This window comes from Bos indicus, chromosome 5 (assembly GCF_029378745.1).
Source record: "Bos indicus isolate NIAB-ARS_2022 breed Sahiwal x Tharparkar chromosome 5, NIAB-ARS_B.indTharparkar_mat_pri_1.0, whole genome shotgun sequence".
NCBI lineage: Eukaryota > Metazoa > Chordata > Mammalia > Artiodactyla > Bovidae > Bos > Bos indicus.
In genome coordinates, this window is record NC_091764.1 from 64,516,928 (window position 1) to 64,540,686 (window position 23,759).

At 36.2% G+C, this 23,759-nt stretch overlaps 1 protein-coding gene across 5 annotated transcripts in view; it reads left to right on the top strand.

The window, feature by feature from the left end:
- The window catches only part of GAS2L3 (growth arrest specific 2 like 3), a 40,750-nt gene extending 17,356 nt beyond the window's left edge, over nt 1-23,394 (top strand). For all 5 annotated transcript variants that reach the window (XM_019961153.2, XM_070789601.1, XM_070789599.1 and 2 more), the window contains 9 exons: nt 141-242; nt 772-819; nt 6,803-6,971; nt 8,343-8,458; nt 13,070-13,211; nt 14,356-14,419; nt 15,072-15,210; nt 17,684-17,791; nt 19,454-23,394. In XM_019961153.2, the coding sequence (XP_019816712.2) occupies nt 796-819; nt 6,803-6,971; nt 8,343-8,458; nt 13,070-13,211; nt 14,356-14,419; nt 15,072-15,210; nt 17,684-17,791; nt 19,454-20,770 (2,079 nt within the window). In that variant the 5' untranslated portion in view covers nt 141-242; nt 772-795 and the 3' untranslated portion in view covers nt 20,771-23,394. The remainder of the gene's footprint in view (nt 1-140; nt 243-771; nt 820-6,802; nt 6,972-8,342; nt 8,459-13,069; nt 13,212-14,355; nt 14,420-15,071; nt 15,211-17,683; nt 17,792-19,453) is intronic.
- The last annotated feature ends 365 nt before the right edge of the window (nt 23,395-23,759 follow it).

Below are 23,759 nucleotides of genomic sequence, written 5' to 3' on the forward strand. Positions count from 1 at the left end.
TGCTCTCAGCAATCTAAAAATTCTAGGTTTTATATAGTCTATATTATTCTGAATGTTTTCAAACTCTTTTTTTCCTCTGAAAATATATTAAAGAATTGTATTAATCTAACTTAATTAAAGTTGTATTTTTTTTCTTGTAGATTTCAAGAATAGTACTTGAGAGTTTGAATTCCTGTTCCTTTTGGGTTTTTGGCTTTAACACCTCGTGGAGAAAATAACTTATGAAAAATTATTATAGAAAGGTATTGAGTGTTGTTTCATAGTTAAAATTGATATTTTTTCTTTTTTACCTTATTGTATGGTAGAAGAGGCTTATGGTTTAGCCTCTTGTGAATTTATACGAAGTTTAGATAAACTTACATGATCTTTTTGTAAAGATCAGATGAAAGATACTTTCAGTATCAGTCATTGTGATGTTTGTATTATACTTACAGTGTCTTCACAGGGAGAAATTCTGGGACATTTTTCATTTAAAACTAAGTTTTATTGTTAGTTTTATTTTACTAGTCAGATGCTTTAAGAGTTTCTTTGATATTAGTGCCAGAAACTGCATATTAAAGTGTTTCAGGTTTTCCTTTTTCAAATGAGGAGTACTTTTATGAAGAAGCTAGGAGTATGATTGAATTCTGCTATCATCAAATAACTCCAAATAGAAGAAAAAGTATTAGGTTTTCTGTCGAATAGAATAAAGCAGATTCCTTATAAGTTGAGGGTTTGGGGGAATGGAAAAGCTACCATTGTGTTAATATTAATGTTTTGTTTTATTTTCAGAACAGCAGTGTCATTTCAGTATAGATGACCATGCTGCCTGCAATTCAAGTAAGTGGTTTCCTTGGGAAAATATGTATTTGAAATAATGAGATCAGTGTAACAAGATTGCAATAATTAGTAGAGTTATCACAATTTTTTTTATTGTAGTAGTTTTTTAAGCATCAAATTTAATAACAGAAATACTCTATTTTTACTTTCTAGTTCTAAAAAGACTTTAATTTTAAGCATTCATTAATACTGCATATTTTTAAGAATCAAAAATACCTTTAGGGTTGGTGAGTTCATCTTAATTATACTACCCAAGGAAAATAATTAGAATATTTTGTGATTTTCTTCTCATTAGAATTTAGGATGTGTTTGTAGTTAAAAGAGCTTTCAATGAAAACAAATGAAAAATTTTAATTTTATATAATTGTACATGTGTCCTTTAATGCCTGTAAGTAACATGGTATTAAAACTTAAAATTTAAAGTGTGGATTTTTTTAGTTAGTTTTTTGGTGAGGAGAAGCAAGATGGAAATAATGAGATAAACCAGAATCATCTTGCATTTGAATTTGAATCATTTCCAGAGTTAGTACTTATTCTTATATCCTTTAAAGTTTTCTTTCTTTTGATATACATAGAACATGACTGAATTTTAACTTAAAACTGCCTGGAAGGTCTACTTAGAAAGATGCAAGCAACTGATAATAAAGTTTGCCCTGAAAAGTGAGAATTGTAGCGTCAATCAGATTCCATGTCTGAATTTAGTTCTGCCACTCTATGAGGTTCTGGCAAGTTATTTTACCTCTCTGAGTTCCCACTTCCTTGCCTCTAAGGTGAGGATAATAGCACTTATTTTTTAGGTAGTTGTGAGGAATCAGTGAGATTGATGCGTCCTGGAATGTGTTACATACTAGGCACCTAAGAAGTTTGGTTGTATCATTGGTACAACAAAATTACCCAAATGTAAAACTGGAGATTATACCTGTGTCATGAGAGTCTTTTTTTTTTTTTTAATTAAGAAAGACGACATCAAGATAACAGTGGGTGATAGCCTAGAGAAGATAATTTATTAAATGGTTAAGAACAACTCAGGCTGTGTTGTTGCTTTCTCTCCTCCTGTGCTGTGCAGCTCTGTCTTCCAACTCTGCTAGTAAACACTTTCATAGTGTTTTCCTTTGGGGCTTCCTTGATAACTCAGTTGGGTAAAGAATCCACCTGCAATGCAGGAGACCCTAGTTCGATTCCTGGGTCAGGAAGATCCCCTGGAGAAGGGATAGGCTACCCACTCCAGTATTCTTGGGCTTCCCTTGTGGCTCAGCTGGTAAAGAATCTGCCTGCAATGCGGGAGATTCTTGGGTTGGGAAGATCTCCTGGAGAAGGGAAAGGCTACCCACTCCAGTATTCTAGCCTGGAGAATTCCATGGAATGTACAATCCATGGGGTCACAGAGTCAGACACGAATGAGCGACTTTCACTTCCCTTTGGGACTTGGCAGTTCATGGCAGTCTCCCAAAAGGTCTTATTTGGGTCCTCTCTAATCCACATTGAGTATGCTCAGAACTTCTTATTCCTAAAAACCATTTTTATCTTGAGTATTTACATCTGTCTGTTTTTAACCAGGTCTCTGCATGTCATCAATTTCATGTTGATTATGTTTTCTTCCTTATTGAGTGCTTTTTATCATTGCACACTGACCATATTTTTCTCATTTCCATCCTGCTGGCCATTAATACTTTCTTGATGAATTTTTTTTTTTCACAGTGTTTTCTTGTAGTTCCATGAACCTTTCTCTCATCTAGATTACACAGATCCACCTCTAGTGATCCTTTTTCAAGAGTACTCTTGGCATCCCTCATGGAAGTTTTTGCTTCTTTCCCTGGTGAATGTGAGAACTTCCTAGGATTTTCACCTCTTTGCTAATTAGACTTTATTATTCCTAAATGCCTTGCAGAGAGGAGGCACCCAGTAGACAGCTGTTTTCATTTTGTTTCTTATTCACTTAATTCATGAAGGTCTTCCTTGCCCCTTTTTATGTCCATGGTTCTGATTAGTAAATAAACTTAGAGTCTAAAAATCAGTGAACTATAGCTCCTAAACTTTTTTGGGTCCTAGTCCCTTTTGGGAGAAGGCAATGGCAACCCACTCCAGTACTCTTGCCTGGAAAATCCCATGGACGGAGGAGCCTGGTAGGCTGCGGTCCATGGGGTCACTAAGAATTGAACACGACTGAGCAACTTCACTTTCACTTTTCACTTTCATGCATTGGAGAAGGAAATGGCAACCCACTCCAGTACTCTTGCCAGGAGAATCCCAGGGTCGGCAGAGCCTGGTGGGCTGCTGTCTATGGGATTGCACAGAGTCGGACACCACTGAAGTGACTTAGCTGCAGCAGCAGCAGCAGTCCCTTTTGAAAACCTGACAAAAACTATGAACTCTCTCTCTCTCAGAAAAGGATTGTTTGTACATAGACCTAAATTTTTGCCTAAATGTCAGTTAGGTTAAATCAGTAAGTTGTGTACTGATTCAAGTTCTTCTGTAGACGGCCTATGGTTAGGAATCTTTGCAATATGACAGTTTTCAGCATGTTTGAGGACAATCTTTATACATGCAGACTTTGTTGTTAACATCTAACTTTTAGCAACGTTGATATGCCAATTGATTTACAATGTTGTGTTGGTTTTTGCTGTACAACAATGTGAATCAGTCATAATTATATATATCCCCTCCCTCTAAAGTCTCCCTCTCCTCCCCACCAATCCCACCCTTCTAGGTCATTATAGAGCACCAGACTGGGCTCCCTGTGTTATACAGCAGCTCCCCACCATCTGTTTTACACGTGATAGTGTACAGATGTCAGTGCTGCTGTCTCAGCTCAGCCCACCCTCACCTTCCCTGGCTGTGTCCATAGGTCTGTTCTCTACTAGGTTCATCAGCACTATCTTTTCCCCCTAGATTCCATATATATGCATTAATATATGATACTTGTTTCTCTGACTTACTTCATCTGTGTAAGAGGCTCTAGGTTTACCCACCTCACTGCAACTGACTCAAATTCATTCCTTTTTATCAACCCAGGTTTTTATAGTTTTCTGTTTGCAATAATAGGAATATCCAAGTACTCGTCTCCCTAATATGGCAAGAAATTTAGAATGACTTTTGTTAATTTTAACTTCTCCATTTTTGCACATGATTTTTTCGAGACCACCTTCCTAGCTAATACCCATTTTTCTTTGACAAACATTCACATCTTCTCTGACTTTTGTCAGCTCAGTTAAACGACAAATAACATTGTATTGACTATAAAAAACCATTGATTGTAAGATGCATCTTGATTTTGATGGTGCAAAAAGTCATTTGCTAGTATCCCTCAATTTTTCAGCTAATATTTTTGGTTGCATATCATGTGCTAGGTCTTATACTGAATCTTGGGATTACAAACAGAAACAAGATGTGCTTATGAAGGGAAGTTTTAGATATTAAGTTGCTGCTATACTCCCTTTGAAATAATTCTAAGAGAATTTGGGGAAATAAACAAAATCCTTTTCCTAAAACTTTATAGGATCCTCATGTATTTTCCTGAACCACTGCCCCTCAAATAATTTTGTTTCTCTTTGTCTGGGTACTTTTAAGTTTTGCTACTCCTGCTTGCCTCTGGTGGTATATATTCCTTGTCTTTCTTTGCCTTTGGAATTTGTAAAAAATGTGTTTATTTCTTACTACAGCAGATTGGAATGGGCTCTTTATTTTCCTCCAGGTTTGTCTAGACTAACAATGGTGTTGATATAGCTTTTAATTTGATATAGTTAAGACTTGCCTCAAATAAACTTCAGTGAGTTTAATATATTTTAGGGAGGAAATTGTCTGCTTTTAAAAATCAAGAAAGAACTAGATTCACTTGATGTTACCTATATTTATACCTCTTTTTTAGAAAACTTAAAAAATTTTTTACTTAAAAGCAATCACAGACCTACAACTAATTGTTAAGTGCTGAACCATTTGAAAATAGGTTGCAGATCTTGTGCCCCCTTACTTCCAAACTTCAGTAGTATATTTCTTATGTGCAAGGACTTCCTGCTGTAAAACCACCATGAAATCATCAGAGTCAGGATGTTGACTGACTTGGTGCAGTTGGTGCAGTACTGCCGTCTAATATTCAGACCACTTTCAAATACTGCCAGTTGTCCAATAGTGTCCAGTTCAGAATCACATGTTGCGTTTAGTTGTCGTGTCCCTTCTTCTCTATCAGTCCAGAGCAGTATCTCAGTCTTTGCTTTAATGACCTTGACACTTTTGAATATTATAGACCAATTATTTTGTAGAATGTCCCTCAATTTAGATTTACCTGATATTTCTCGTGATTAGATTGAGGTTATGCATCCTGGCAGGGATATCACAGAGGGATGCTGTTTCATCTCACTACATCCCATCAAGTGGCATACGATTTTGATTTGTCCCATTATTGATCATATTCACTTGTGTCACTCAGTTCAGTTGCTGCCTGATAAGTTTCTCAACTGTGAAATTACTCTTTCTTTCTAATAAGTATTTCTGTGGAAGTTCTTTGAAACTATATGAAAATCTCATCCCTCATCAGAATTCCAGTTTATTCATTTATTTGTAACTGTGTGAACTCAGAGTTGTCCATTTTGTTCAGTATGTTATAATTCCCTTACATCATTATTTTGATGCTCAAATTGTTCTTAATTTAGCCAGCAGAAGTCCCTTCAAGTTGACTTCTGGGTCCTTTTGCATGTCTCCATCATTCTTTAAGTACTTCTTTGCTTTCTGGTAAAAGATACTCCATTCGTACACCATAGAGTTCATTCTAATTTTCTCTCAGTCCATAGTTATACCTCTCTTTTTTGGCAGGAAGAAACCTGGCTCCAACTTGATAAATCCTCATGTCTCCCATCGTTACTGCCACCTCTCCCTAAGTTGATGCCCCTCTCAGCTCAGCTGGGTTCTGACACCCTGCACTGGGACGTTCCCCCACTGTCCCCAGTGGACACCCTCCTTACCTTGCCTGGGGTCTGACCCTGTGCTTGGGGCTGTACCCATGTGTAGTAGATACCCTGTCACCTCACTCGAGCTCTGATCCTCTGTTTCTCCCCTCCTGTGAGAACTCCTTCACCACTTGGACTCTGATACCCTTTCCTCAATTGAAATTTAGCACAGTCTTTTCTCTCAATAATTCTATATTAAAAGTACATCTAATTGTATTTCAAAATTTGCAAGTGTTGGTTTGATAGCATGTTTATGTCAGTTTTTATTTTAAACCAGGGGTTGACCAGTTAGTAAATATTTTTGACTTTGTGAGTTGGTAGGCAAAATTGAAGCTATTATGTAGGTGCTTATATAACTACCATTTTAAAATGTAAAAACCATTTTTAGCTTGTGGGCCTTGCAATAGCAGGTGATGGACCAGATTATATAGGTTTTTTAGATAACACTGTTGTTAGGATTTAAAGTTTATAAAATGCCATCTGTGCACTCATTCATTTATTTGTCCATTATTCAACAAATATTCTTAGGCCCACAAGTGTGTTAGTCGCTCAGTCATGTCCAATTCTTTACGACCCCATCGACTGCAGCCTGCCAGGTTCCTCTGTCCATAGAATTCTCCAGGCAAGACTTCCCTTCTCCAAGGGATCTTCCCAACCCAGAGATCAAACTCAGGTCTTCTACATTCTACAAAGATGTATTATTAACTCAATTTACAACCAAGATGCTGAGACTCTGGTCAGGTAACTCGTTAAACTTACTCAGCTAACAAGTGAAAGAAAAATAATTATGTGTTAACTTTTATCCCCTTGATTTGACAGTAGAATCCATTAGTTAGAGATTCACTTACATTTGTCACAGAATTAAATATGGAAAGTAAGTCAAGTATCTAGACTAATAGTTTGCTTCTAGTTTGTTAACTTTCTCTGAGCTGCTGCAGCTCTGTATACATGTATATTAAATATAGTCTATGATTCATTATTTAAATAAACATTGGAATCCTGACTTTTAACCAGTTGCACCGATTGGTTGATGTTTTCTCTAGGTGTGGTTTGGAGAAGACCTGCCTCTAAGTCCACGGAGTCCTCTGACCCCCAGACACGGGCCAGGTTTGGCTGATGTTTGTCAGTATGATGAGTGGATAGCTGTGAGGCATGAGGCCACCCTGTTGCCCATGCAAGAAGACCTGTCAATCTGGTTAAATGGTTTATTAGGTAAGGCTTTCAAAGATACTCAAAATTATGTTGTCTTACCCAGTAAATGTTTATTGAGAATCTTACTCTTTGTCAAGGAATCATTGTTCCAGAGGTTGGGGATCCTCTAGTGAAGGAAATATTTGATGTCCTTATTTTCACCAAACTTACATTCTATTTTACAGAAGACATTCTGGTTCACTCTGACCCCCAGGGCTTGAATAGTAAGCAAGTTTGAGGCTTAATGGTAGAGGTCAAGTAGTAAAAGCTGTGAATAATCAATGTTTTCATTTTTAATATTAAAAAAAAATTTAAGTGTATTGGTCTCATTTGGGAGTCTATATTTCATTGATTTTTTTCCTCCTTAAACTTGTGTAAAGCATGAGATTTCTGGGTGGAATATATGCTGTAATTAAAATGATTTCTGTTTCCCTGGTGGCTCAGCTGGTGAAGAATCCAGCTGTAATGTGGGAGACCTGAGTTTGATCCCTAGGTTGGGAAGATCTCCTGAAGAAGGGAACGGCTACCCACTCCAGTATTCTGGCCTGGAGAATTCCATGGACTGTACCATCCATGGGGTTGCAAAGAGCTGGACACAACTGAGCAACTTTGACTTCACTTCTGTTTCTGAAGCTCTGAGGGGCACGGGGATATGAAAGCCAGGAGGAAGTGTTGGGATGGGGAATACATGGCATCTTACTTCTTTACTCAGAGGGTATGAGTGCTCTGAACTTGACCCCCGGGGGCAGGGGGTGGGGGAAATCTCTTTTAAATAACAGAATTTTGTGTAGCCTTCCAAAGTTTTCATGAAAAGGTATACATACATCTCATCTATGGTCTTTCAAGATTATTAAACATACACTGAACACTCAATCTAAAGATCTCATATCAGTTTGAAGATTTGGATAATTTTTTTGAAGTTTATTATGTAATAATGCTTCCAAAAAGAGGATTTTAGAGGTGGAAAGCTGGTATTTCCTGAATGCTTGTTATGTTGCTGTTTCATTTTTAAATTGCAACAAAGTCCATCTTATAGAGAATCTTTCCTGTGCATGCAGCTGTAATGTGCAGTGAATCAAAACTGAATAGTGAATATTGAAATATAAAACACTTCAATGTTTTTAAATGAAATACAGTAGATGTCATTTTATTTTTTCTGTGCTTGTGCTTCTATACCACAGATATTTTTGTTTCATTCCACTTTCACTTAATTTGAAAGATAATTCACTTATCTGCTGTTTTAACTGTAATGTCTAAGAGTGAATACCTTGGGTCTGATCTAGTGTTTGTCTAGTGTTTCAGCTATAATCTGATTACATTTAATTAAATTTTAGCCATATTGTTTGAATTTACCATTTCTGGAAGAATCTTAGCTTTGAAATATGTTCTTAGGTATTGAAGTTAAGGCCGAAAGGCTATTGGAAGAACTTGATAATGGAGTGCTGTTATGCCAACTGATTGATGTTCTTCAAAACATGGTGAAAACATGCAACTCTGAAGAACCTGTGGTAAGAAAATGTTTGACAGTAGTGATTTTGTACTTTGGTACATATTGATTTGTTTATGGACACTTTTTATTTCTACAAGATTATAAACTTCCACCTCAACTATATGTAAATCTTGGATAATTTACTTAATATTTTTGAGCATCCGAAAAAAAATTCTCACTTGTAAAATGGAGATATTAACATTTACTTTATAGAATATAGTTTCGAGGAGTCAGCAAAATTAAATGAGATCGTATAGAGATAGTGGTTAGCTTAGTGCCTGGTGTATAGTAAATATGCAATAGCTAGCTCCACCTGAGAATAACAGTACCTTCCTTATAGGATTACTGTAAGAGTTAAATGAAAAAAGAGGTTATGATGGTTCCTGGCACACAGTTAAGAGCTATCGTCGTCATCATCTTTTTATTCCTTATATACTATCTTGGTGGTAAATTCTATAAGTATTGGTTGAATGAATAAACTTTTCTTAGACAGTTTTCCTCCATTGACCATGAGGTTGTGATTTGAAGTAGATAAGGTTTCCTCTCTTTTTATCAAATATGGATGTTTTCATTCATGGGATGTGACGTTTGTGAGTGTGGGTTCTAAGCATGAGCCTAGTGCTGGTAGAAATATAAAGTAGAACCATCTTTCTGGGAGAAAATAGGTAATATATATCACCTTGAAAATAAAGCATATTGTTTGCTATGTAACATAATTCTAATTCTAGGAATTTATTCTAAAAAAATAACCACAAATTCATAGGAACTATTGTGCAAAAAAAATTTAAGAACAACCTAAATGCTCTTCAGTAAAGAAGTTGTTTAAAATTAATTATGGTACCTAAATAGTAGAATATTATCTGTTCATTAGAAATGACTATTTACCCTCAAGGATGCCTGCAACCTGTCATTAAGTGTGCATATGCGCTTACACAAATCAGACTACAGAACAGTGTGTTCATGCAGCAGTATGTAGGGATACATATGCTTGTGTACAGAGATGTCTTACTGAAATGTGCATGAGATTTCAGTTGCTACTAACCATCTTTGAATTTGGCAGTGTTGTTTGATTTTTTAATATACATATATAATTAGAAAAACTCAGAAAGTTATTTTAACTCTGGAAAATAATAGCAACAGGAAGGAAATATAAGGAACTGGTAATAGTGGTTATCTCCAGGGAGTGGAAGGAACTGAGGGGTAGCGGTGGCAGAAAGACATACCCTACTATGCCTGCTGCATTTGAAAAAACCTTATACATGAATTTCTTATTTCAAGTAAAAATTTAAGACAAAACTAGAAACTGCTCAGCATCAGCAGGATTATTTGGTCCAGATAGTAAAAGTAAAAACATAGGATTCTGTACAACTTAGATCATCGATTTTCAAAGATCTTGAATTAAGAATGGGCTACTATTTCATTGGTGAAGTTCTCCTCAAGAAACTCAGAACTGTATTTGTAAATCTGCAAATAAGGAAGTAAGCAAAAATTTGTCAGTCTGTAAACCTTTAACAGCAATAATTTTGTGTTTGTATTTATGTTTGAGGAGATGTACTATAAACATGTGCTTTGGAATTCTCATGTCATTCTTAAAACCTTCTAGAACTAACACCCCAAAAGATGTCCTTTTCATTATAGGAGACTGGAACGCAAAAGTAGGAAGTCAAGAAACACCTGGAGTAACAGGAAAATTTGGCCTTGGAGCACAGAATGAGAAGGGCAAAGGCTCATAGAGTTTGCCAAGAGAATGCTCAGGTCATGGCAAACAACCTCTTCCAACAACACCAGAGAAGACTCTACACATGGACATCACCAGATGGTCAACACCGAAATCAGATTGATTATATTCTTTGCAGCCAAAGATGGAGAAGCTCTGTACAGTCAGCAAAAACAAGACCTGTAGCTGACTGTGGCTCATATCATGAACTTCTTATGAACTCCTTATTGCCAAATTCAAACTTAAATTGAAGAAAGTAGGGAAAACCACTAGACCATTCAGGTATGACCTGAATCAAATCCGTTATGATTGTACAGTGGAAGTGACAAATAGATTCAGGGCATTAGATCTGATAGAGTGCCTGAAGAACTATGGACGGAGGTTCATGACATTGTTCAAGAGGCAGTGATCAAGACCATCCCCAAGAAAAAGAAATGCAGCAAGGCAAAATGGTTGTCTGAGGAGGCCTTACAAACAGCTATGAAAAGAAGAGAAGCGAAAGGCAAAGGAGAAAAGGAAAGATATACACATTTGAATGCAGAGCTCCAAAAAATAGCAAGGAGAGATAAGACTTCCTCAGTGATCAATGCAAAGAAATAGAGGAAAACAATAGAATGGTAAAGACTAGAAATCTCTTGAAGAAAATTAGAAATACCAAGGGAACTTTTCATGCAAAGATGGGCACAATAAAGGACAGAGATGGTATGGATCTAACAGAAGCAGAAGAGATTAAGAAGAGGTGGCAAGAATACACAGAAGAACTATACAAAAGAGATCTTCATGACCCAGATAATCACCATGGGTGATCACTCACCTAGAGCCAGACATCCTGGAATGTGAAGTCAAGTGGGCCTTAGGAACCATCACAATGAACAAAGCTAATGGAGGTGATGGAATTCTAGTTGAGCTATTTCAAATTCTGGAAGATGATGCTGTGAAAGTGCTGCACTCAATATGCCAGCAAATTTGGAAAACTCAGCAGTGGCCACAGGACAGAAAAGCTCAGTTTTCATTCCAATCCCAAAGAGAGGAAATGCCAAAGAATGCTCAAACTACCACACAGTTGCACTCATTTCATACACTAGCAAAGTAATGCTCAAAATTGTCCAAGCCAGACTTCAACAGTATGTGAACCATGAACTTCCAGATGTTCAAGCTGGATTTAGAAAAGGCAGAGGAACCAGAGATCAAATTGCCAACATCCGCTGGATCATGGAAAGAGCAAGAGGGTTCCAGAAAAACATCTACTTTTGGTTTATTGACTATGCCAAAGCCTTTGACTGTGTGAATCACAAAAAACTGTGGAAAATTCTGAAAGAGATGGAATACCAGACCACCTGACCTGCCTCCTGAGAAATCTGTATGCAAGCCAGGAAGCAACAGTTAGAACTAGACGTGGAACAATGGACTGGTTCCAAATAGGGAAAGGAGTACATCTAGGCTGTTTATTCGGAGAAGGCCATGGCACCCCACTCCAGTACTTTTGCCTGGAAAATCTCATGGGCAGAGGAACCTGGTAGGCTGCAGTCCATGGGGTCGCTAAGAGTCAGACACGACTGAACGACTTCACTTTCACTTTTCACTTTCATGCATTGGAGAAGGAAATGGCAACCCAGTCCAGTGTTCTTGCCTGGAGAATCCCAGGGACGGTGGAGCCTGACGGGCTGCCATCTCGGGTCGCATAGAGTCGGACACAACTGAAGCGACTTAGCAGCAGCAGCAGGCTGTTTATTGTCACCCTGCTTATTTAACTTATATGCAGAGTACATCATGAGAAATGCTGGACTGGATGAAGCACAAGCTGGAATCAAGATTGCTGGGAGAAATATCAATAATCTCAGATATGCAGATGACACCACGCTTATGGCAGAAAGTGAAGAACAACTAAAGAGCCTTTTGATAAAAGTGGAAGAGGAGAGTGAAAAATTTGGCTTAAAACTCAACATTCCGAAAAGTAAGATCATGGCATCCAGTCCCATCACTTCATGGCAAATAGATGGGGAAACAGTGAAAACAGTGGAAGACTATTTTGGGGGGCTCCAAAATCATTGTAGATGGTGACTGCAGTCATAAAATTAAAAAGCAGAGACATTACTTTACCAACAAAGGTCCATCTAGTCAAAGCTATGGTTTTTCCAGTAGTCATGTATGGATGTGGGAGTTGGACTATAAAGAAAGCTGAGCGCCAAAGCATTGATACTTTTGAACTGTGGCGTTGGAGAAGGCTCTTGAGAGTCCCTTGGACTGCCAGGAGATCCAACCAGTCCATCCTAAAGGAAATCAGTCCTGAATATTCATTGGAAGGACTGATGCTGAAGCTGAAACTCCAATACTTTGGCCACCTGACGTGAAGAACTGACTCATTGGAAAAGATCCTGATGCTGGGAAAGATCGAAGGCATGGGGGAGAAGTGGACGACAGAGGATCAGATGGTTGGATGGCATCACCAACTCAATGGAGATGAGTTTGAGTCAACTCTGAGAGTTGCTGATGGACAGGGTGCCTGGCATGCTACAGTCCATGGGGTCACAACGAGTCAGACATGACTGAGTGACTGAACTGAACTGCTAATTTTGACCAGATTGTTTTCCTAGAAATGACTTTGTAGAATATATTGGGTTGGCCAAAAAGTTCATTTGAGTTTTTCTGTACCATCTTATGGAAAACCCCAAACAAACCTTTTGGCCAACTCAATACTTATTAAATAAAGTAAAATGGCAATACTTATTAAATGAAGCAAAATAAAGCAAAAATAATTTTTGAAGATGCATTTCTACCTAGTGCTATATAATCTTTAGCTATCTTCAAGGGACTAAACATTTATTAATGCCCATTTTAATACCCATATTAAAATGGATATCTAATGAAAATATTCTTGATACCTGTTTGAAATTATTCTTTTGTCTTTTCCAGAATTTTCCAATGAGAAAAGTGCCCTGTAAGAAAGATGCTGCATCTGGTTCATTCTTTGCTAGAGACAATACTGCTAACTTCCTTCACTGGTGCAGGCACATTGGGGTTGATGAGACTTACCTCTTTGAATCTGAAGGTTTAGGTAAATGTTGTAGTCATATTTAATGTTTAATAGGATATTTTTGAGGTTTCCCTGGTGGCTCAGACGGTAAAGTGTCTGCCTTCAATATGGGAGACCTGGGTTCGATCCCTGGGTGGGAAAGATCCTCTGGAGAAAGAAATAGCCAACCCACTCCAGTACTCTTGCCTGGAAAATTCCATGGACAGAGGAGCCTTGTAGGCTATAGTCTATGGGGTCACAAAGAGTCAGACCGACTGAGTGACTTCACTTCTTCTTCAAATGATCTTGATGATCTTCTCTGGTTCCTTTAGTCTGGCCTCAGGTGACCATATCCAGTGATACTGACATCTTCTGTTTGTTGGGTTTTAACAAACATATTTTAACAACAAGGGTATTTTTGGAGAAGGAAATGGCAACCCACTCCAGTGTTCTTGCCTGGAGAATCCCAGGGACAGCGGAGCCTGGTGGGCTGCCATCTATGGGGTCGCACAGAGTCGGACACGACTGAAATGACTTAGCAGCAGCAGCAGCAGGATATTTTTGTATGCCTCACTTCTAGTTTTTCTTTCCAAATAAGAACTCAAATGCCACATCTCATTTTCCTAGAAAAAATTTATGTTCTAAATAGATGTGAAACAATCGGAGAATCAGATTCCAAATCAAATACATGATTAAACTTTTCATTTATAGTTATAAATCCTATATATCTAGAATGGCCTAGACAGACTTTACTTCCTAAATGAGTTGGCTGTGGGAAAGTTCTGGACTAATGCTTATTAACTAATTAATGTTTTAATCAAGAATTACTCAACAAAGTCTAAATTACTGGTAATCTCTCTTTGACCATATAATTACAGAAATAACAGAAGGTCAAATGATGCACACTCATGGTGTTTAGATTTACCTCATAAACAGAAGCTGCCAACTTGGTTATCTAAATGGATTAATGTTTTTGACAATTCATTTTAAAAAGTCATGCTCTACTGGAGAATTATTGATTTTTTTCTCATTTCGTTTAATTCAACGGAAGCGTCTCTGCAGTGACCAAACTGAAAGCTATCTAAGATTTTTACTTGACTGTCTGTATATTCCCTCAAAGTATTTGTGTATGTATAATTGCCTGTTTAATTTGCCCCTTAAAATATGTGGTCTTATTTTTTCACAGTTTTGCACAAAGATCCAAGACAGGTGTATCTTTGTCTTCTTGAAATTGGTCGAATTGTCTCAAGGTATGTATTCCACAATATTTCAGGCTTGTGCAAAGTCATAAAGATGTTTTAGGCTACTTTATTTTATCTAGGATACTATTTTCTCTAAGTGAAAATAATTTTTAATTGGAATAAAGTAACTTATTTTTTTTTCTTTCTTTTTGTTCCTTAAGTAACTGTTCACATGAGCTGTGTCAACATTTGCTTGTTCATATAGCTTGCCTTTATTTAATATTAAACTATAAGAGTGGGCACTTAGATTTTTTTAGGTTAAGAGTAGAATAAGAGCATGCAACCTTTAAGCAGTTCAAAGTGAGGCAAGTCCTTTGAATACAAAGAGGGTTTGATAAGAAGGCCAAGGTTTGGTATTCTCCATACCTAGTTCAATTCTGTCTTCACTCGTGAGCTGATTTTTAAAGGTACCTTTAGGATCCCAGATTGAATATTGGGAGCATTCAGTAACCCAAATACATATGCTGTGGGGTAAAGGTGATAATCTGAATTTTTGGCAGTCTAAGAGACATTAAAAAGCATTTCCAGATGTTCCGATGAAACTATTGGTAGAAGAGTCATACAGACTTTATTTAAAATTAAAAGAAACCTGTTGTGATATACATGTAAGTACTTGCCTCAGACTTCACTTGATTGATGAGATCTCATAATTGATTTTCAGATATGGGGTTGAGCCACCAGTATTAGTAAAACTTGAGAAAGAAATTGAACTAGAAGAGACTTTACTTAATACTTCTGGGCCTGAAGATTCCATCAGCATTCCAAAATCGTGTTGTCAGCATGAAGAGCTGCACGAAGCTGTAAGTAACTGTCACACTTTCTTTCAACTGTGATGCGTCAGTCTCATAATTTGCCAGAAGTGTTCCTCTTTCATTTTTAGTGTAATTGAAAAGGGGAAAAAAACATAGCACAAATGTAAGTGTTTATTGCACTGTTATTTGTAAGGGTGAAAAATTGGAAGCAATATAAATACTCTCAAATTGGACATTGGTTAGGTAAATTAGGATTCATTATCTTTACAGAATAATCATTTTATGTGATCATTATGAAGACCATATAGCAATAAGAAAAATGTTTATTTTGTATAAAGTATGTATCAGAACAAGGAGAATGAAAATAATGGATGTTAAGGTAGAGACTTCACAGATGATTTTAATTTCTTTAGCTATTTAATGTTAAAATGTTAGTTATGCAATAGATTAAAACCAGAGGAGAACATTTTTTTTAGTCACAGTATTTACTATTTCACTTAAATTCACCACGTTATTTATATTGTGGGTTAGTGCTAATTTGTACTGCTGAATATAAGTGGAGTTTGGTATTTTGAACAAAGAAAATAAGTGACCTTTAGTCTTGTTATGAAAACTAAAAGAAAACACATTTCTTGAAACCTGTATGTGCTGTATGAATATATTCAATGTCCACCTATACATACGTGATCTGCCAAGATCTTAGGATCATGTCTAAAATAGGGAGCAATTATTATCTGATTCATTTTTTTGAGTGCTGTGAAGAAGTATAGAACTGCAGTTCTGTGTACCTAAGAAACTTTAATGGATAGAAAATAATGACTGAAATAATTACCTCCTTTCAAATTACTTTTTTATCTGATTTATAAATGGTTTAAATAATTATAAATCCTTTCCCCAAGTTCAGATTATTTTTAGCTATCCTTTGATGTGGTATGTATGTATGTGTATGAATGTGTGTACATATACATGCACACATATACCCAGGCTGTCAACAAGATAAACTTGATTGAATGGCATATGAAAATCAGTTCTGTTTATAATCATGCTATTTTGTTAAATGAATGATGTTGAGAGATAAATCCAGACACTGCTGATTGGGCCCCAGATGAATCCATAAGTGTCATCTTGGGTAGATAATTAAGACAGTCATAAATTTCTGTTAGTGCTCAGCTACACTGAGTATATCTGAAGAGACTTTCGTTAATATCATGTCTGTATTCAGTTAACTGAATTTGTTTAGATATACTCTGTATGACAAGTAGTTGAGAAAAATAAACATGGTCTTGATTTTTCAAAAGTGTCATTTTAGGAGAACAAAATATTTTCCATAGTGGCTGATATGTGACTTTTTTTCAAGTCATACGTATCTCAGGAAATATTTTCATTGAGTCAATTCATTTTAATTTCCATGTTTTGAATATAGAATTCCTAAATTTTTATTTCAGTTTTTACCATTTGTAAGATATTTACTGTAGTTAAAAATTCTGTAAACCCCTTGAGAAGTAGAGGTAGTTCAACTCATCTCCATAGCAGACTATTTGAAACAAAGCAAGTATTTTTAGAAAAATGTCTCTTGAGTTGAAATTTTTAGAATTTACCCTGTCTTAGGTGAATAGACATAAATACGTATATGTCTATTTTAACAGTAACTTTGGAACATATCTGAATATTCCCCCATAGTATTACTGTAGCATAGCATTAGGGGGCAAGTGAAAATTCTAGGTTAAACTTTATCTGACATGTATGTGTGTGTGTATATATATATATATACACATAAGCATACTTATTAATTCTTTATTCTGTTGGCTTTCTTGGCTTTAAATTTTGTTGTTGTGGTTTAGTCACTCAGTTGTGTTTGGCTCTTTGCGACTCCATGGACTGTAGCCCACCAGTCTCCTCTGTCCATGAGATTTCCCAGGCAGGAATCCTGAAGTGGGTTGCCAATTCCTTCTCCCTGACTTGACATATGTTAATTCAGGTCTTAAAACAATTCAAGCTTAGTCATGAACTCATACATTTCTTACGATCTAATGAATGTGTTTTGAATTGACTTCACTGTGTGCACATTCACAAACCTTTTCTGGTGATCAGTGAGTACACAATGAGTCTGGCTACACTTGGGCAGAGAGCGAGAGAGGGACTCAATACTTCATCACTGCTAACTTTTATTAGATTAGTGAATGTCTCAGATGGTAAAGAATCTGCCTGCAATGCAGGAGACCCAGGTTTGATCCCTGGGCTGGGAAAATCCCCTGGTGAAGGAAATGGCAACCCACTCTAGTATGCATGCCTGGAGAATTCCACAGACAGAGGAGCCTGGAAGGCCACAGTCCATGGGGTAGCAGAGAGTCAGACATGACTGAGCTACTAACACACTCAGAAGATTAGAGATAATAGTTGAACTGTCTTTAAATTTTTATCTTTGAGTTTGATTTTTCCCAGCTATCAAATAACCTTACATTTTAATGTTAAAGTAGTTTTGGCATAAGTCTTAAATCTTTTTATTTATTTTTAATCTTAGGTTAAGCACATTGCTGAAGACCCTCCTTGTAGTTGTTCTCATCGGTTTTCTATTGAATACTTATCTGAAGGACGATATCGACTAGGAGATAAAATACTTTTTATAAGAGTAAGTCCACCATTTACATCCTATCACACTCAGATCTTTTTTAAAAATTAATTCTCATTAAAGTATAGTTGATTTACAATGTTGTGTTAGATTCTGCTGTACAGCAAAGTGCATCAGTTATACGCATACATATATCCACTCTTTTTTTAAGATTCTGTTCCCATATAGGACATTAGAGAGCATTGAGTAGAGTCCCTGTGCTATGTAGTAGGTTCTTATTAATCTATTTTTATATATAGTAGCCTATATATATGTCAGTTCCAATATCCCAATTTATACCCCCACCCCTCCCCACGTTCAGATCTTGTTTTGAGCAACTAACCATAGGGATAGCTAAGACTATTTAGACTTTGGATATAATTGGGGGAAAAAATATCTTTGAATACCTCAGATAACTTATTTCATTTTCAGACTTCCTAAGAAGGAATAGTTTTCTATCATAAGAAGAAAGAAACAAAATCAGAACATCTAATAAGATTAAATATCAGTAAGAAGAAAAATAAATAGAAATATTGTAGTTGATAATAACATAAGACTTTGAGTTTTAAGTATGAAGCCTTTTTTTTGCTGACACAGTATCAGCATCTATACTGATAGCTAATATACATGCTCATTTTCTTCCTTTATCCCTTCTGCAATCTGTTATTTATTAATTGTCCCTGTTGCTGATAAGGAGATTCAAGTTTTACCTGTTTAGCATTCTGTCCACTTCTGATATAAGAGCTGTTTTATTCCCAAGTTAGGGATGTAATATAAAAGTATGTAAAAAAATCCAATTTCATTACCCACATTTTCTTTGATTTCATATATTATCATTAGATCCCCATACCCCACTCAGCTCACCCAGAAATAGGTACATGCACTTTCTGTCTTTTAATTAACTTTCTTTTCTTAAGCAGTATGATGCAGTGACAGTGTACAGAGCGTGGGATTTGGAGTTAAAATTTGCAGAGAAGTCTCATACAATTGTGCTGATTTGCCTGTTGAATGAATAGGGGCCTGAGGTCCAGCTTAGGCTGCGCTGGCAGACCCAAGATGTACCATTTCTGCATGAAGGCACCATTTGGGGTTGGCAGCCTGGTGAATGTGAGGCCAGGCCAAGTTGGTGATTTGGGACAGTTTCCTTAATCTCTCAGAGCCATTAGTTCCTCATCTGCAGAGAAGAACTAGAAATAGATTATATCAAAGTTTTGGAAAGATTACATTGATATAATTCCTATGAATCTAATTTATTAAATTCTAAAGTATAAGATTTGGTTATTTTTATTGTTCTTCTGCAGTTTATCAGTATTTTTTCTCTATTATGAGGCTTTTTTTTCCTCTTCTCCCTCTTCTTTACTATCTCTACTCCTTTCTTCCTTCAATAGTGAATTCTCTACTGAGCAGTGTTCTCCTTGTAGTTTTGCACTTAGTAATTTGGATTTTTAGGATGTAAGCTGTGTGTAAATATCTTCTTACAAACTGGAAGACTCTTGTTAGTGTCATGATTCAGTATGAATTAAATTTTAATAATACAAGAAAGAGACTGTCAATTTACAGTGAAGCTGTTGGCAAATGCACTGCATTTCATAGTCACAGACACCACAGACTGTGACTGCTAATAAATTATGGCTGCCCCCTACAGTTTTACAGCTTTGTTTTGTGCTTTCTTTTGGGGGAAAGATGCTTCACGGAAAACATGTCATGGTCCGTGTCGGTGGAGGCTGGGATACTCTTCAAGGATTTTTGCTTAAATATGACCCCTGTCGAATATTACAATTTGCTACGCTAGAACAGAAAATTCTAGCATTTCAAAAAGGAGTTTCCATTGAAAGTGTGCCTGATTCGCCTGCCAGAACACCTCAGCCTCCTGAAATGAATCCTTTGTCAGCAGTTAGCATGTTTCAGAAACAAAACTTGAAACTTGGCACACCGTTTGGTATTCCAAGGGGCAAAGAGAAGCAGGTACATCTGCCAGCCGCGTTGCCGTCAGCGTCTTCCCTGAAAGGAGGGAATCTGGCCCCTAGGTCAGTCCGTTCTAAATTGGCAAATTCTCCCGCAGCGTCTTCTCATCTCAAACTCATGTCTTCAAAGGGCATAACAAAGAAACCACAGGCTCCTTCTAACAGTGCATCATCTTCACATGCTTCTTTAAATCCAGTGGGTAAAAGCACTTTTTCACCAGCTTTCTCAAGAGCAGCACCTTGTGTATCTGAGTCGTTGAGAAAATGTATCTCATCACCCAGTACTCCTAAGACCAAGCGTGTCCCGGCCCAGAAGTCAAGAGATGTGCCTGAGTCTACAATTCTGCCAAATAAGTGTTCTGGAAAAACTGAACCAAAGCATTTGAAACACAATCATGTACCTTCCAGGGATCACGCAGTCTCTCCCTCAGCTACACATTTAAATTCATCATCAAAGTGTCCAAAGCTACCTAAGGCACATCTGCATGTGAGGCCTAACCCTTCTTCCTTCCAGTCCCCTGCAAAAGTGACAACAACCAGTTCCAAAACTGTCATCAGGAGTCTGGAAACACGGGCTCAGCCCCATGGTAGAGCTCCGCAAGCCCAGAAACCTAAGTCGGCCCTGAATTTAAACCAGCCACTTCCTATATCCTCAGTTGCTCCTACAAAAGCTGCACAGAAATTGAAAGATAAGAATATGGTTTCAGTTGCCAAAAAGCAGCCTCAAAATAAAAGCACGTCCCAGAAGACAGGAACCAGCGCCTCCAGGTCCCCGGGCCGTACCCCACTCTCCATCGTGAGTCTTCCCCAGTCTTCTGCCAAAACACAACCTGAACCAAAGTCAGTACAGACTGCCACCAAGAGCCAGTGCTCAGCTGCTGGGCCTCCCAAAAGTGGCAAAGCCCCAGCTCCAACCAGGAAACCACCCTCATCTGGCAAGGAGATGGTTAGTGCAGATGAAAAACCTTCTGCTAAAAAGAAGGAAGATGATGACCATTATTTCGTTATGACGGGAAGTAAGAAACCTAGAAAATAAATATAATGTGTCATTCTAAGAAAACAAGAGAAGAGAAAGAGAGTGAATGTGTTAACTTCACATCCTAAAAGGTTTCTCCTGTTTGTGTTTATCCAAAAGGTTCAGACATTAAGTACAATAAGAGGGGGTAGAGGCTGGGCCCAGGAGAAGTCTCATCAGAACTCACATACCTGAATTCACCACCAGGAGGTTCTTACTAGTTATAGACATTTATACCATTTTCCATTTTTGTTAAATGGAAACATTTTTGTTAAAGTCTCCCCACTAAGGGAAACACAAAGTCAAATAACACTACTAGGACTGTACCCATGGTTGCTGTATTTTGAGTATGTGTTAAAATATGGCGGTTATTCCCTGCTGATAGCAATAGAGGTGCTGTATTATGTTATTGTGTTATAATTTAAAAGGAACGGTTTGGCACTTGTCTTGGCACCTGATTTAGGTTCCTGATCAGGATTGTTGGAAGGAACAATACCGAGTACTGATGGCTGGTGCACGTTTGCTTGCTGTTACACTGGATGTGGGAGAATTGTTACTACTTAAAAATTTTTTAAGCTTTCCAAATCAGAAAGAACTGATTTTTAAACTGACTTATATTAACATCAGTGATATTTTGTTACCAGTATTTTTGGTAAAAAAAACAAATTAAGATATAAAAATTGAAATTTGGAAAAAAAGTTCATGTATTATTTATAAGAACTTATATTTTTGATGGACATTGTGCAATGTGAAAGGAGAAACTTAGTAGTTCTAGCATATTAGAAATATTTTTTAATAATGCTAATTTCTATGAGTGCAGATGACAGTTTTTACATTAAAATAATGTTAACATCAAAATTATATTTTTACAATCTCAAAATTAAGGTGATAGTGAAAAAGTGGTGCTGCATAAAAATTCTATCATGTGATTTTTATTTTTCTTTATAGTAATACCCATTTTAATTAGTTTTCCAGTTACCTTTTCTTCAATCAAGTCATGCTGCCTTCAGTTTTCCAATGTCAAATGGATAGTCAATATCTACCGTTTTCTGTTCTGTAGGCAGATTCTCAAAAGAACTTAGCCACATAATGTAATGACTACATAGACTCCATCAATCTAATGTATTTGTAAATAATATGTTTTTAAAGAGATTGTGCCTATTTAAAAAAATTATTAATGTACTTTCAGAAGTTTTAGGGATGTGTTTAATAACTACAGTATTATCAGTTATTCCATATTGAGGTTTATGTTTCCCTATTTTAAACTAAAATGTGTTTCTAAAGAAAAATAATGGTTCACACAAATATACAATAATAGAATAGCCATCTTTAGCTGACTACTAATGTTTATAGATTATAAAGCATGAAACTTTTGTATAAAACTAAGTGATCTTTTGTCTGAGGAATAAAGACAAAAGTTATATGCAAGCTAGTTTTTGAAATAATTGATGCTTCTCATAAAAGAGATGGTCACCACAATAGTTAGTTTCACTGTTGGTCTGGGCATTGAGGGAGATAATATTTACATCTTTGGAAAGTGAAGTCAGGATTCAAGAAGTACTAGAAGCTTTACATTTCTAGTGATAAGAAATATTTACTGTATCTTTCAAAAAGGAAGAATTTTACCTTCAGGAAGGTGTTTATTTCTTTGTAAGAGCAAACAGTGCTTCTATATCAGTAACATCAGGAATAAAATTGACATGTGACACAAATCCCAAGAAATAGTTTTTATTTTTTTCAATTGGAAATTAATTCATAAATAGTCCTATTTTCATCAGGCCACTGATAGTAGGAATTTCTAATTCCTATAATTCTGTTTTAATTTCACACTTTGATGCAGTGAGAATATTCTTGAAATACTCATTTTATCCAATATTCAGGGTCAGAAAATTTCTCCATTTATATCTGCATTGGATGAATTTTTATTTATAGCTTACTCTTCCAAAATAAAGCTGTTTTTTTTTAAAGTAAGCAATGGCTGAAAGATAATTCCTTCAAATATATTTTGATATACTCTTAAAAGACCTAGTGTTTCTAACTGTTTTCACAGTGTTAAAAGTACATTGTTGAAGTTGGGAAGAAATTTTCATTTCTTAATAATAGTGCATGATTTCCTTTTTGTTTAATAAAGTGAATATTAAGCTTAAAGTACTGAAGTACCTGGAAGAAGAAATAATGTATACTTCCAAGAAAGAATGGAATGTTTTTCCATTGCTTTAATTTGTTATTATGAATAACATATCAAATTAACCTTTAGGGGAAAATGAAATGCTGACTATTTTTGCATTGTTTGAGCCTTACAGTAGGTGCTTAAAACTTAAATCTTCAAAATGTTTTGATAAATTAGATGATCTCTAACTTTCTTCTTCACACTAAATTTACAATGCTTAAAGGATAAGGGAAATTTTTTGAGAAAAAGATTGCCATAACCTCTGTGATGTATAGCTGATATAAAAATCTATTAACTTTTTAAAAAGCCATCAGTAACAATTGTCAAGATACAGTCTTGTATCCAGGTTTGCATACTGACTCCAATTGAATCCAAATTTATGTATATTTTCTTGGACTGGTGATGTTTGTATCAGATTTTAACTTAAATATATTTTCTCAAGTATTAAAATTTAACATATATACCAAGTCCTCAATTTACTTTTTTGTGTGTTCTGAGTATATTCTGATCACTTGGTTCATGTGAGAAATTGCATATATGATGCAACTAAGACCCAATGCAGCCAAATGAATAAATATTAAAAAAAAATAGTGTTGGTGTTGATTTATCTTAAAAGAAGTGTGTATGGTGATGAAGTGATTTAAGAGTTTACAATGATAAAACATTAATATATAATATTCTTAATTGTCTGCATTCTGCCAGGCACGATATTTATTGCATGGTGTTGGCATGTAGTGTGTTATCTTTTACAATTAACCTCTTGTGGCTAGTCTTTTATGGTTTCATATAATACACTATATATATAATATCTAATTTGACCAGCTTTCTTAAATTACTTTT